The 13,484-nt window shown below is 35.0% G+C and overlaps 1 protein-coding gene across 5 annotated transcripts in view; it reads left to right on the forward strand.

Moving 5' to 3' along the window:
- Positions 1-13,484, forward strand: part of PROX1 (prospero homeobox 1) — a 72,733-nt gene that overhangs the window by 19,422 nt on the left and 39,827 nt on the right. For 4 of the 5 annotated variants that reach the window (XM_087933340.1, XM_087933337.1, XM_087933343.1 and 1 more), the window contains 3 exons: positions 1,228-1,336; positions 3,019-3,156; positions 9,104-9,298. In XM_087933340.1, the coding sequence (XP_087789466.1) occupies positions 1,228-1,336; positions 3,019-3,156; positions 9,104-9,298 (442 nt within the window). The remainder of the gene's footprint in view (positions 1-1,227; positions 1,337-3,018; positions 3,157-9,103; positions 9,299-13,484) is intronic. The other variant, XM_087933345.1, reaches the window with a different exon arrangement.

Below are 13,484 nucleotides of genomic sequence, written 5' to 3' on the forward strand. Positions count from 1 at the left end.
TCAGTTTTTGAGCATGGTCTGCAATGTGCTTATGCAAACCAGCAATCTTAAATAGTTGGGCTTTTTTTTATCATTGGAGAATTAAAATTAAGTTATTTGCCAGAAGAACAAATGAATACAATTTGCATCCACTTCATGTTTCAAAAATTCTACAGGCTACTGCTTTATTTTATTTTTTTAAACAAATTGATCCAAACCAACAACCTAAAAACAATAAAAAGTTAATTGTGGTGCACTGTAAATTGTATCAGGGAACTTGACAAATATTGCCTTTTAATATTTTTTTTTCACCATGTCGTTAGTGAAAGTGCTTCAATTTCTGGATCACTTTGAATTTGTTTGACCTTTCTCTGCTTTGCAGTGTGCTATTTAATAAATGACATATTTATATGTGCATACTGACTGACTTTAAGGGAGACAGTCTTCCAAGTAGCTACTGGGAGCTATCTTAATTGACCTTGTGGGGCCACATTGACTTTTGTCATGTGCTTCTTCATTTCTGATACATTATAAAGCCATTAATTTACAGAGGAAATGGCAGGGCCAGCCTGCTTCACAGATGTGACCAAAACTGCCCTAGCAGAGTACACAAAAGAGTGCCAAGAAGCAGTAAGGGGGAGGAGGAGAGGAGCACCAGAATGCCTGGATTGTTATAGTTAGTACCATATTCTCCTGGGAACTCTTTTGATTGTTCAGTTTGCAGACCTGAAAGGTAACAATATTCAGAAAACAGATAGGTTAAATGACCCCATATACTTTGGTATATCTATAGAAGAAGGTTTCTGTTGGTATTTTCTGCATAAGATTCATGTGAACAATGTGATGCTTAAGGAAAAGGAAACAGAGTAAAGGAAAGGCAAACTTTTATATGCACATATTTGCATATTTGTTTTCCTAGCAACAAATGAACATACATGTTTGCAAATGGCACACTTGAAATATTTCTTCCAATTCTTCTTCCAAAGAAGGAGAAATTTTAGCCATATTTTATTGTGTTGAATAGGAACTATGCTCAAGGAATTGTGCCACGAGATCTGTAAATTATATTGTAAGCTCAGATTCATAATTTTCAGATTCATAATTTCCCCCTTTCTAAGTAATTGTATATTATGCTAACTGAATACTAATTTAGTAGAAGTACAATTATTCCAAGAGAACTTTGTTGGCCCTTAATATTGAGAGCTGTCATTCAATCCAAATATGTTTTCCTTAACTCATTTTGTCCTACATGCAGGAAGGTTTGTCACCAAACCACTTAAAAAAGGCCAAGCTTATGTTCTTTTATACTCGGTACCCAAGTTCCAATATGCTGAAAACCTACTTCTCAGATGTAAAGGTAGGAAATGCTATTTTAATGTTTATTCTCTTCCTATTGATTGCATGTTTGAATGTTTCTTGAATGCCTATTAATTTTCATTTAATTTTGCTAATAAAATATTCTGACAAAGTTTTATAAACTTCCTGCCTGCCTGCCTGCCTGCCTGCCTTCAATTTACATATGTATTTATGAACTGTACTTTCTTTCTAATGTTTCTCTCTGACCTCAAATATGACATAGATATTAAGAAAAAAAATCAAATGCTGATAATTTCTATTAGTGGCATTAGCTTACTATCTGAGGGCATTCTGGAAGACAGATTTAAAATTCTCCTTTAATTGTTTTATTGCAGGCCTGTTTCTAATATTCTGCTTACATTAATGCCCACTATGGAGATCCCTTTTTCTTCCATCAAAAAAGGAATGCAACATTGAAATTCTCCATGCAGTGGCTGCTTAAAAACAAAAGTGATGATTGTCTCTTATTTACAACTTAATTTGTTGTTGATGCAGAGTACACTGAACATAAGGAGGATGAATAAACTGACAGATTCAGGCCACATTATTCAAATGAGAATATGAAAGCTGTCGACGTACAGCTGCATCCTCCCCTTATTCTAAGAATATTAGGACCTCCTGATATTTTTTTTCTAAAGTAATTGTTTCTTTATATCAACTTGATTTTTGTGTTAATCATCTTTTTTTAAAAAAAAACTAGTTTTGGTTCCAATTATTATAATGACATACATGGAATAATTTTGAAAACCTTTAAAAATAAACATCATATTAGTTTAAATTTGCTGTATTCAAATTCTTCTTATCCTGTCCCTTTCTCTCTGAAATTCTCTGCATATTTAACTCTATTCCCACCTCCAGACGCTAGCAAATCTGGATTTTTAAAAATGGCCTGCTTCTATAATAGAGCAGCTTTACAGTTTTCTTCTTATGTGCCCTTCTAAAATAAAACAGGTATTTTAAGTAGGGGTTTTCCTTCTTTTTATTAGCTGTCATTTTTTATTAATTGGTTTAATAAACTAAACCTCAATTCTGTATTTAATGTAACTAAAATTTTGTTTAATTTAACCATTACTGTCCTAGTCTTGTTAATATCATTCTTTGTGCTGGATTAATATATGGGTTTTTTTTTTGTTTGTTTGTTTGCATGGTACATAGAGTTAACCTATTCTGTCCAATGAAAATATCTGGAGAAACTGATTTAGCCATGATAATAGTTTGAAAAGCTGTTTGATTAGTAAGTGAACCAGTGAAGGTGTACAGGATGAATGTGTCTAGAGTGGTCAGTGGCCACTCCACATTGGCCATTCAGGCCTCTTAAAAATGTTTTGTCCTATATACTTAACCCACAACTGATTATTGTCTCTGAACTGTGTGTAACGAACTGAAGAAAAGCAATGCTTCTGTGGAAGTATTATCTGCAATGTAACAATGCAAAGGTTCTCTGTGGAGATTTCAAGCCATCACTACAGCTTGACCTCAGGATGGCTTGAGACAACCTCATGAGGACTCTCTTAACGTTCTGTTTTGTAGTGGATGCTAATTCAAGCAGTTGCACAGAAGCATTTCACTAGTATTTAGTGCCTGTTGTTTTTTTCAGCATGTGACAACCAAACTCAGTCTTCTTACAATGTTGCCAAGTTTATATGAAACATTTTGATGTTATGCCACCTTATATTTATATAGCATCATTCATCCAGAAGAAGCCCAAAGTGCTTTACAAACAGCCAATATAGGGATCATTCACCCACCACAGAAAGGCAACCGCTTCCGTGGTGGAAGGCAACAGCCATTCGGGGTCAGCAACATCACACACCAGTAGATGTAAATATTAGATCCATTCCTCTTTTCTTGGGGAGTGGGGTTGGAGGGTGGGTTTCCACGTTGATACATTTGGGATGTTTATTTTATGTAACAATTCTTGAGTGAAATCAGCTTCTCTTTTGATTTGCTCTGCAGATTTGTTCAGACTGATCTGGGTTAAGCTCCTGGTTCATATAGGCAATCTACAGAGTAGAATCTTGTGTAATTGTGCCCATCATTTCCATTTTTTTCTCTGTCTTAGTCTCTCATTGTCTGTGTGAATGTTTCTGTGTTTAGATAGGAAAGTTAGAAAGATAGATTTTTTTTTAAAATAGCAAGCTGTCACGGTAGGAAATTATCTCAAATATGACAGCAGTCTTTGCATTCTCAAATTAAAGAAAAAGTGAGAAACCTAGCAGCCTAATAGAATATATAGTACAATGATCATGGATACTCCAAATGGGGTGAAAAATACAAGAAAGTGATTTTTGTTGGTTTTGCTAGATCTCATTAGGAATCATTCTAGAGTATTTATTTCCATGTATTAACCAATAAATTTAGCCATAACTGCCCAAACTAGCTAGGACATATGGGAGCTGGTATGCAGCAAAATCTAAAGAGCAACAGATTCTATTTTTATAATGAAATCTTGAATCGTGTTCATTCAAAGCTCTATTAACTGAGATTCAAATGAACATTTCAATATCACTCAATAGACATAGTTTAGAATGAGCAGGATCTGTGCAATGCTGAAGGACTGATATTGTTTTTGAATAGTCTTTTCCAGATGTAAGAGGGCAAAAAAGTCATATGATGTAAAAATAGATTAGAGGCCCATGATGAGTTTCTTTTCATGTTATTTTGTTTGGAACTAAAATGCTGTGATGCCATTCATATGCCATGGTCTATACTAGGGGGCGCCAATCTTTTAGACCTAAGGGACCACCAAACTCATAATTTTATATCCCAGGGACCACTAACTGGTTCTGTGGGCATGGCCTAATTTGTGGGTGTGGCTTGGTAGGCTTGTGACTGGCTGGGCATGACTTGTATGTAAATATAATAAATATTTATTTATTAAAAAAGAGCAACTTTTACCCAAAATCAGACAAAGCAGGCAGGCAGATTGAGTTGCTCACAGAATCACAGATTCATTCATAAATCTATCTATCTGCCATTGGCTAGCTCAGTCTGTCACATAAAATTTCCTTGCAAGCAAACTCACAAAATTAACTCACCACACACCTTGTATGTAAATATTGAATTTTTTATTTAAAAAAAGAGCAACTTTTACCCAAAATCAGGCAATGTAGGCAGACAGTTTGAGTTGCTCACAGAATCATTCAGTGATCTTTCTATCTGCCATCGGCTAGCTCAGTCTCTCAAATTTCCTTGCCATGAGTCTGCACTGAATAATAGAACCTTCGGTCCTAAGGGAGGTTTGGCTATACTTAAAAGCAGAGCCGAAAATCTAAACACTAGCTAGAAAACAAGAAATCCAACCATTTCCTGCTTCCTAGCTAATCTAAATCTCCCGGCACAGCAGAACAGATGATAGTCAGAAAAAGGAAAAAGAGAAATTTAGCAGGCAAGTTTGCAGGGTAAGGAGTGAGTGGGAGGGGAGGGTTCTCACAGGCCATGTTAAATTTTTTTTTTGGGGGGGGGGTACTCTGGGGATAAAATTTCTCTTTGGCCCACCAAAAATTTCTTATGGCCCACTAGTGGGCCACAGCCCACCAGTTGGTGACCACAGGGGATACAACTTAATGCAGTATTGTCCATTTACTACAGACAATTCCTGTTGAACCCAAAATGGATACCATGCCCCAATAACTTTAATATCAGCTCATTAGCCAAACTATATGAAATAATGTTAATTTAAAAACTAATGGAAAATTGACAGTACAAAAGACGTATAATTTATTACTTATGTCTAATGGCAAGGAAATAAATTATAATTTCCACACAAAGTGTTGGGAAATAATTATTTGGGGTAACATATGTTACTTCTTTACAATCTGATAATTCCAAGTGTGATTCTGGAAGTGTTTAATTTTAACACATCTGGAAGGCACCATATTGAGAAATTTATATGATGCACTAATCATTATTTCAGCAAACTATCACTATCTGATCTAGGATATGTGATATGGTTGTGAGCATTGCCTTCATGAAAGAATAACTAAGTAAAAGACATAAGATCAGTTTTTAAAAAAATCTTCTATAGTAAAAAAATTTTATCACAAGATTTTGCAGCTGAGTTTTAGAACTACTGAATTCCTTGGTAGTACAGCAATATAGTCAATAAACCATTACAATTGTCAGATACATTGGTAGTTTTTGTGAGTATCTCATGTAAAGAAAAAATGGACAAAAATTAGGTTAAACTAAAGAAGTCTCTTTAACCATACATGGTCTGGTCTTACTATTAGCCAGAATGAAGTAACCATTTTGAGGACATGATCTGGAATTATTTTGAAATGACAGAAAATTGTTAGGCATTTAATTCATTATTACATTTATATATTCAAAAAGGGAAATAAATGTCTAAGGTGAAAAATTAGCTTTAGGTTGTATACATCTTGTGTTGATGATAGAGTGTCATTTGCTTCTTTGCCTCAGGCATCAGCATATCTTGGGCTATGGAACCAAGTTTTTAATGCTAGAGAAAAATATTTGCCTTCAATGTGGTGCAATTATTCCTGGAATTATTAGGATCACTTTAAAAGTTAATTGGAAGGGATTTTAAAATTGATAATAATATATTGCAGCAGAACACAAAAATGTTTTATCATCAATTGTGGCTATAAAAATTAGAAGTTGGATGGGTTGGTTGGTTTTTTGCAATTCATGGATAGAGTTCCAGGAAGTCATAGACAGGCCTTCCATATGTAGAAACTCGTCATTAAACATTGCTTTCAAAACCCATTTAAAATTCATTCCAAAAAATCCAAGAATCTTTCAGGTCATTTCTTGTACAACAGGAGCTTGAGTTGGAACTAAATACTTGGAAAATATACAAGGGCTCTTTGGATCACAGCCCACACACTACAATCTATCCTAATATGTTGCACAATAAATGTACAAAGTCCAGTTCAATGCCATGTGCTGGCCTATACAGGTCCTATGTTTAAAGCAACTTAGTTTAAATCAAAACTAATTTAACAAACTTTATGAAATAATGGAGTATTTTTCATAAAAATAAGCCCAGTACGTTTATTTGAAAATAAATTCAAATTGTTTCAAGGGATCAATTGCACTTAGAATTCTGAGAAATGTTCTTTGAGTCATAATGCACAGTTGCACTTTGACACCCCCCCTATTTTAGTTAAGGGGCTAAACTAAATAGAGCTGAATAAGATGCAAGCACCATTTTAACTTAAGGTGAACATATTCTTCTTAATTGGTATTGTAAAAAGAAATACCAGCTGTATCCAGTTCTTTCGCTCCACTTGGTGCCGATTTTAATGTGTAAACTAATAATTCTTAGACTGCTAAATACAACAGATTCAGTGTCATTTTAGCTTTGAAGAACGGGAGCTTCCAGGCTTTTCAACTCAGCATGTTAAATGATGTATCTCATTCCTTCCACCCCTTGAGTCAACTGCTGCCTAGCTAGCTTAAGGTGTCAGATTGATTTGTTTTATACATCTTTTGACCATGCTCATTGAATATTTAGGAAGTTTCTTCAGCCCATATTGAGGCTGAGGTATCCCGTGGGAAGCATTAATCAAAGTCACAGAGACTCTAACACTGTGGAAGCACAGACTCTTTATTGTAGCGATTAGTTTTTGCAGTAACACATTAACGCACTACAGAGCTTTTCTTTTATAGAACAATTGATCCCTTTCTTGTACTCCACTGCAGAAAGGAGGGGTGTCATGAAATAATTAACTCTTTAAAGTTTGGCAATTTAAAGAAGCCTAATGTATCTTTACTAAAATGTTGAGGCAAGGGCAGAGGTATATGTGTGTGCATGTTTGTCTACGTATGTATGTGTCCATCTATTTTCCTCATGCATTTGTGTTAACTTATTCTTCAAATGTTTTTCATATTATTGTCTTTGTTTCTTTAGTGATTATGTATGTAATTGCTCCATGTGTTATATTTCTATTGTCATTAGTTCTCCCCCCTCTCCATTTTCATGTCTCAACAATAAATATTAAATCTCCCTTTGTATCCTGTTGCTTAATAATAATATGTGTGCAACTACCTTTTTGTTGTGTTTGCTATCCACATTCATGACCATTCTAGGGTTCAGTGGCGGGGGGGGTCCTTTTTCTATTTTTCCTCTTTCCAGAACTCTTGTCCATATGAGACAATGTCTTGTAACAATGCAAGAGTCTAATCTCCATGTCAAAGCAATTTTCATTCCCCAGTGCACACCCTGCTATCATTTTGTAATGTTTTGTTTCTTATTCTAAAAGAATTAAAAAGGAACAGTAAGCTGTCACAGGGGCCTGTAGTCCTTATCTCAGTGTCTGGAAATTTGGACAGTGTATTTTACTACTGAGATAAAATGGAAAGAACTCCAAGTTCAGCAAATCATAATGGGTTTAAGTTCTATTGAAATCGGTAACCAGAAGATCAGATAACAGGGGTCCTTCAGTTGTCTTTTTAATCAGGTTCCCCGCAAGGGCTGAATAGAGACAGAGCAGACACACAGGGAAAATATAATTCTTGGATAGGTTAAGTACATGTTTGAACTCTTGCAAGCAGAAGCGATTTGATGATGACTTAATCATTTTCTGGTCAATTATCTGTAAGGACCCTTGCAACTGCATGGCAATTATGATGCAAGTTGGCCTTTTGGGAGAAACACCAGTCTCCCTGCTTCTGTTTCCTTGTTGCTTAGATTCTCTGCCATAAATTTTCATTCGTTTATTATCTTTGCTAGCATGGAAACAACTTTCTGTGTAGTAATTACAGCCCCAATGCACACTTTAGCTGTCATCTTGTTGGAGGCCTGGATGTCCTCATAGCCAGCATTTGATAAGTGTTCTTTGTTGATTTTTGATTAATGCACATCTCTTTCTGGGGGCCAGGGGAAGTGAATGCCTGTGATGACAAAAGGCAGGGGATAGTATATCAGCTTGCCTGATATATAGCTATGGATTTATTGGCTTTAACATGGCAAGTTGAGTTGCATCTGTCCTTTACACATAGAAGAGGCTGTCAATAAGAGGGTATCAGCTGCAGCATAGCCTAAATGACATCTTCAGTTCAAAGGTCATAGGAAATAGTAAGAAAACTCATCCTTAAAGATACCAACATTTTTCATGTTAGCTTTATTCCCTATGAGTTAAAGTGATGCATTACTGAGCTAACAAAATTTAAATTTAATATGCAGAAGGATAAAATTTTATAACATGTTCCCTCATTACTCTAATCAGAAAAATATGTTCTCTGTTCTGCCTTACGTATACCTCATTTAACTTTCAAAATCAGAGTCTATAATCTTGTACAATGTTAAACTCTTATTAATTGAGGAAGCATAAAAAATGACATAATAGGCAGCTCATGTTTTTTCCTTTACTCTATATATCATTCCATAAATGTTCTCAATAGGACCTTGTATTAATTTACTATTGATAGTGATGCTTTGGCTATTGCACAAAGCTTGGAAATCCAAGGCACCTGCTAGGTTAAGTGCCAGAATCTTGATAGTGGTGCCTAGAAATCTTGAAATATTTTCCATGCCTGATGCTGTGTCTAGTAGAACAGTAATGCATTGGATAGCAACTTCAGGAATGAGACTCAAAGAGTATTCTGCTATTTTAAAGTTTGGTGCAACATTTTTATATCATCTGGCTCAACCTCTTGTATCTCCTTATCCCTCAGGTTTAAAAGCTTTTGAAGATGTGAGCTTTGTGAGGGTAGGGAAGAGGAAGGGATGTAAGAATGCTGTGGGGAGGAAAAGGAGGAAATGTGAATGATCTAATCCTTTGTACTCTTTACACTTTAACAGTTCAACAGATGTATTACTTCTCAGCTCATCAAGTGGTTTAGCAATTTCCGTGAGTTCTACTACATTCAGATGGAGAAGTATGCACGTCAAGCCATCAATGATGGTGTAACAAGCACTGAAGAGCTGTCTATAACCAGAGACTGCGAGCTGTATAGAGCCCTCAACATGCACTACAATAAAGCAAATGACTTTGAGGTACGCACTGATCTTTCTATTCCCCCTTCCCCTGGGTTTATGGATAATTGGGGTGGGGGGACAACTACAGGATTACACAGTATTTTCATTTGTCTCCTCATTGGAAATAGCTCTTCTTGGGTAATGATGAAATGGATCCATAAAGACAAATCTAACTAGCCTACCTTGTCAGAATATGGGAAAGCTCTCTTTTGTAATAGGCATAGTTTAGTGGTATCACTTTCTTCTTCCTTTCCAACATTTTCTATTTGAATGCCAGATAAGTGTGCTTACATTATTATCTAAAAAGTCAGTCTTCATGAGCTTTTCTTGGAAATGAATATTTTGAGTGAGGAAAATGTACCCTATTTGCAAAATAAATAAAGAAACAAGGCAGAAAAGGTTGGTTGTCCTTCAGTTCCATCAAAATCATTCAAGAATTTCATTGAAATTTCTGGAATACATTCTGCTGCTTGATGACTTTCAATGTAAAAGCTCCTTATAAGCTAATCATCAGCGAGCATGAGTTAGCCACTGAGGCAACAGCTCAGCAGGTTTTGTTGCTAATGTGCTGACCCATAGTAGCAAATTCCTCAATGCTGACAATGCCATTTTGCTACATCCAGATAGATTCATGCAGAGATAAGGCAAGAGGAGAGTTTTGGGAGTTGTAAGGGTATGGCCCTGAGGTCTTCTGACAGTATATTAACATGAACTAATCAAACATGTTAAATATTGTATTCATTGTACCATATTGTAAACATGTACAATGTTATACTGGAATTTAAGCTTCACAGTAGGGTGGTCAGACGGTGATTTTGATTCTGTTCTGTTCCTAATGGAAGTAGGGTATGTGTTAGGCATTAAACTTCCTCTGAAACATTTCTCTTTCTAATTGGTGGCCATCATCAACATATCTGAAATTTTATATGCATGTTGTTATGTTTATATGTAATTATTTTTTACTACCGAGATTGACATTGCTAAGATTGAAATTAACATCTTTGTAAGCCCACTTCAAAACTTTATTTTAAGAGCAGCTAATACATTTCATATTTTCTACCCATGTGGTTTCCTGGATAAAAAAAATATAAGAAAGGTTTAGCAGTGTCTTCTTTCACAAATTATTAATTGATGTCCATGCTAAAGTGATTGCATGATTCCAGGGTCTTTCTATATTGCTGCTGTTTAATATATATGCCTGGATCAACAACAACTTGATCAGTGATTATAATTATAAAAGAAAAAGGATAAAGCTATTTATTAAAAGGAAAGGGATAGAGGAAGTCATAGTGCAAGTTTCATTTGCAATTTTACTCATTTAAAATGCTCTCAGTGCATGTAGCATTTAAGGTAGCACAGTACATATAGTCAATCACATACAATTGGAATTGAATGATATTTATACATAAATTTCTCCAGCTTTATGATCTTACAATTATCAACTGTGCTTCTCTTGAGAATCAAATTTGAAAAGTGAAATCAAAATGTGTTTTGTTTTTTTTCAAGAGAGCATGCTTGTAATTTTTAATAATAATGCAAACTTTGGACTAATGACTTTTGTTTCACAACTTGCAAGACCATCTACTGCTCTATGTTCTTAACTTTTCAACGGGACATTTTTTTGACACTAATATGTAGCATAAATAGCTAATGTTGCTTCTTCATGGCACAGCCTAAACCAAAACTGCTGAAGTTACGTCAGTATAAAGATCACACAAAGAAAGTAGGTCCTTCAGGACTTGATTTTGGGGGAACAGTTAAAGTATAAATAGCTCTTTGACCTACAAAACTCAGAACCATTCAAATAATTCGCTCCTACCCACTTAAGGGAGTTCTGAAAACGTTAATGGAGGCAGCACTGTTTTTCCAGTCACATTTTTTGCCTCAGTGATCTAAACCATGGAATTTGCCACTGGAGATATGACTGGCCACTTTGTCTCAGTTTTTCAGGTTTTTTTTTTACCCAAGGCTCCCTGATTGAAATTATTTTTATTGCTTGCTTTGTGGTAGATAGGTCCCAAAGTAGAAATTGGTGGCCAGTTACTATGAACTTATATGACCACAAACCATTACGAGAAAAGGCCAAAATCAAAAGTAAAGACCACTCCCTTTCTTTCCCTTCCCTTCCCGCCCATCCCATATCACCCCCTTCCCATCCCACCCCACCCGACCCTAATCTATCAAACAGGAAAAGGACAGCTCAGAGTATAGCAATGATACCTTTCTAAGATCAAATACATTTCCTCAGGAGATTGAGTATAGCCATCTATAGCTGTGTCCACAGAATACCAAACACTTTTTAATATATCTATGATTTCTTTTTTGATAGCTAAATGACTATTAACTAATTTTCATCTGTTGAAACAGAGCTTTAATTGGCTATGGAGTTTAATCACACTTGCATTGTAAAAGTATAGCTAGCAGGTATACTCAACTTCCATCTGTTCATAGAACACTGTATTCCATAGAACATAGTTAAAAAATAGTGTTCTTCATGTGTTCACAAGTCTCCTGTTTTTCACCTACCTTACTTATCTTTTTAATCCTGATCTGTCAATATTCCACTTGCAATTGGGTTTTATGCAAGGAGAAGCAACCATAGAGTTTTTCAGTGCAAACTCAGATTATCTAATACTATAGGTTTTGTACAGGGCAGATATTGTTGTCGCTGGTCACTGCAATAATCAAAAGCTTTAATAAAGATGACATTTTCTTGAAAGAATTTTTGACCAATGCTAGCATATCTAGGCTGAAAAAAAAATCTGGATGACCACCTACTTCCCTGTTGTTATTTATTGGTTGTTCAGAATTTTGCAGTTAAAATATAATAGTTCTGATGAGAATGGGGCTACAATATTCATGAGTCAGAAAATATAGAGACGAACTGGGAGGATGTTAGCTTTCCTTCCTGTAACCTCACTTATATCAAAGTAACTTATAGAACTTTCTATGTATACAAAATGCATGTGTGCATCATTTATGTCCATGTGCATACAGACCATTATGTGCAACCTTCAGAGATGAAACAATTGTGGAAAATAAAAGCTGTATTCATTACTTGGCAGGATTTATTCTAAAAATAACTCTCCCGTGTGAAAATGATACAAGATTATATTTAACTAAATACCGAAATGCCATTTTTTTTTCACTTACTCATATAATATTTCCTTTGCTTTAGTTTCAGGCAAAGAAATTTTAATTTCATTTTTAATAATAAAGCAAATCTTAGACTGTAATGTAGAATTCACTATATTAAATATTATTTATTCTCTTTTTCTATATACTGCCTGCCTTAAACTATCATAAGGTAGCATGCATTTTTCTTCCTTCTCCTCTTCTTATGATCCTGTGAAGTAGATTAGAAACAAGGACTGACTTAAACTCATCCAGAGAATTTCATGAATAAGAGATTTGAACTCTGTGCCATGAAAATATAATTCCAGTAAGTATAGTTCCAGTAACTCATAGTGCAAGTATTTTTTATTGGAACTGAGGTCCTTAAATACATGGCAAAGATTTGCAATTACTATTTTCAAATATGCACTGTTCTTTGACATGGAAATTTTCTTTTTTTTTAAAAGAGTACCTGCAATTGTCCTAAAGAGACTGTTAATGCATATAACTAAATCTGGAAGTATGCATTCCTGCCACATCAACAGAAATTGGATCTGAATACTCAGAGCAGAGGGAGCATTTTCTATATTTAGCATCATCAAAGTTTCTCCCCATTATTCTTTATTGCTAATATTTTAATACAATTGAGGCTGATATGCATTCCATTTTAAATAGCATAAATGCCTTTTATTTCTTCTTCTATCACCAAGTTAATGTTCATAATAGATACTTTAATGCAATATTAAAGAAATAAGGATAAAGTAAGTAGATGTGTATCTCAGAATCACAAAAGTCAGGTCTTGGGAATCTGTAAGGAGCCACAATATGTGGCATGAATGATATGGATTACATAATTCACATGAGAAGGGTGATGCAGATTTGTGTCAATTGCATGATGGTACTATGACATACAAAAGTTTGCTTACTGCAGATATCAATAACTTAAGTAAATCACTGTGTTAACAAGTCAGTGTTCATTTCTTTCTTTTTCCTTTTGGCTCTACAAGAATAGACTTAGCCTTAGTGTTGCAAGAAGATAAGGACATAGTAGCTTTCATAAGTGACCTTTGTGACAGTTCATTATAGTTAA

Source organism: Pseudonaja textilis, chromosome 1 (genome assembly GCF_049901715.1).
Source record: "Pseudonaja textilis isolate UNSWEBS1 chromosome 1, rPseTex1.2, whole genome shotgun sequence".
Taxonomy (NCBI): domain Eukaryota; kingdom Metazoa; phylum Chordata; class Lepidosauria; order Squamata; family Elapidae; genus Pseudonaja; species Pseudonaja textilis.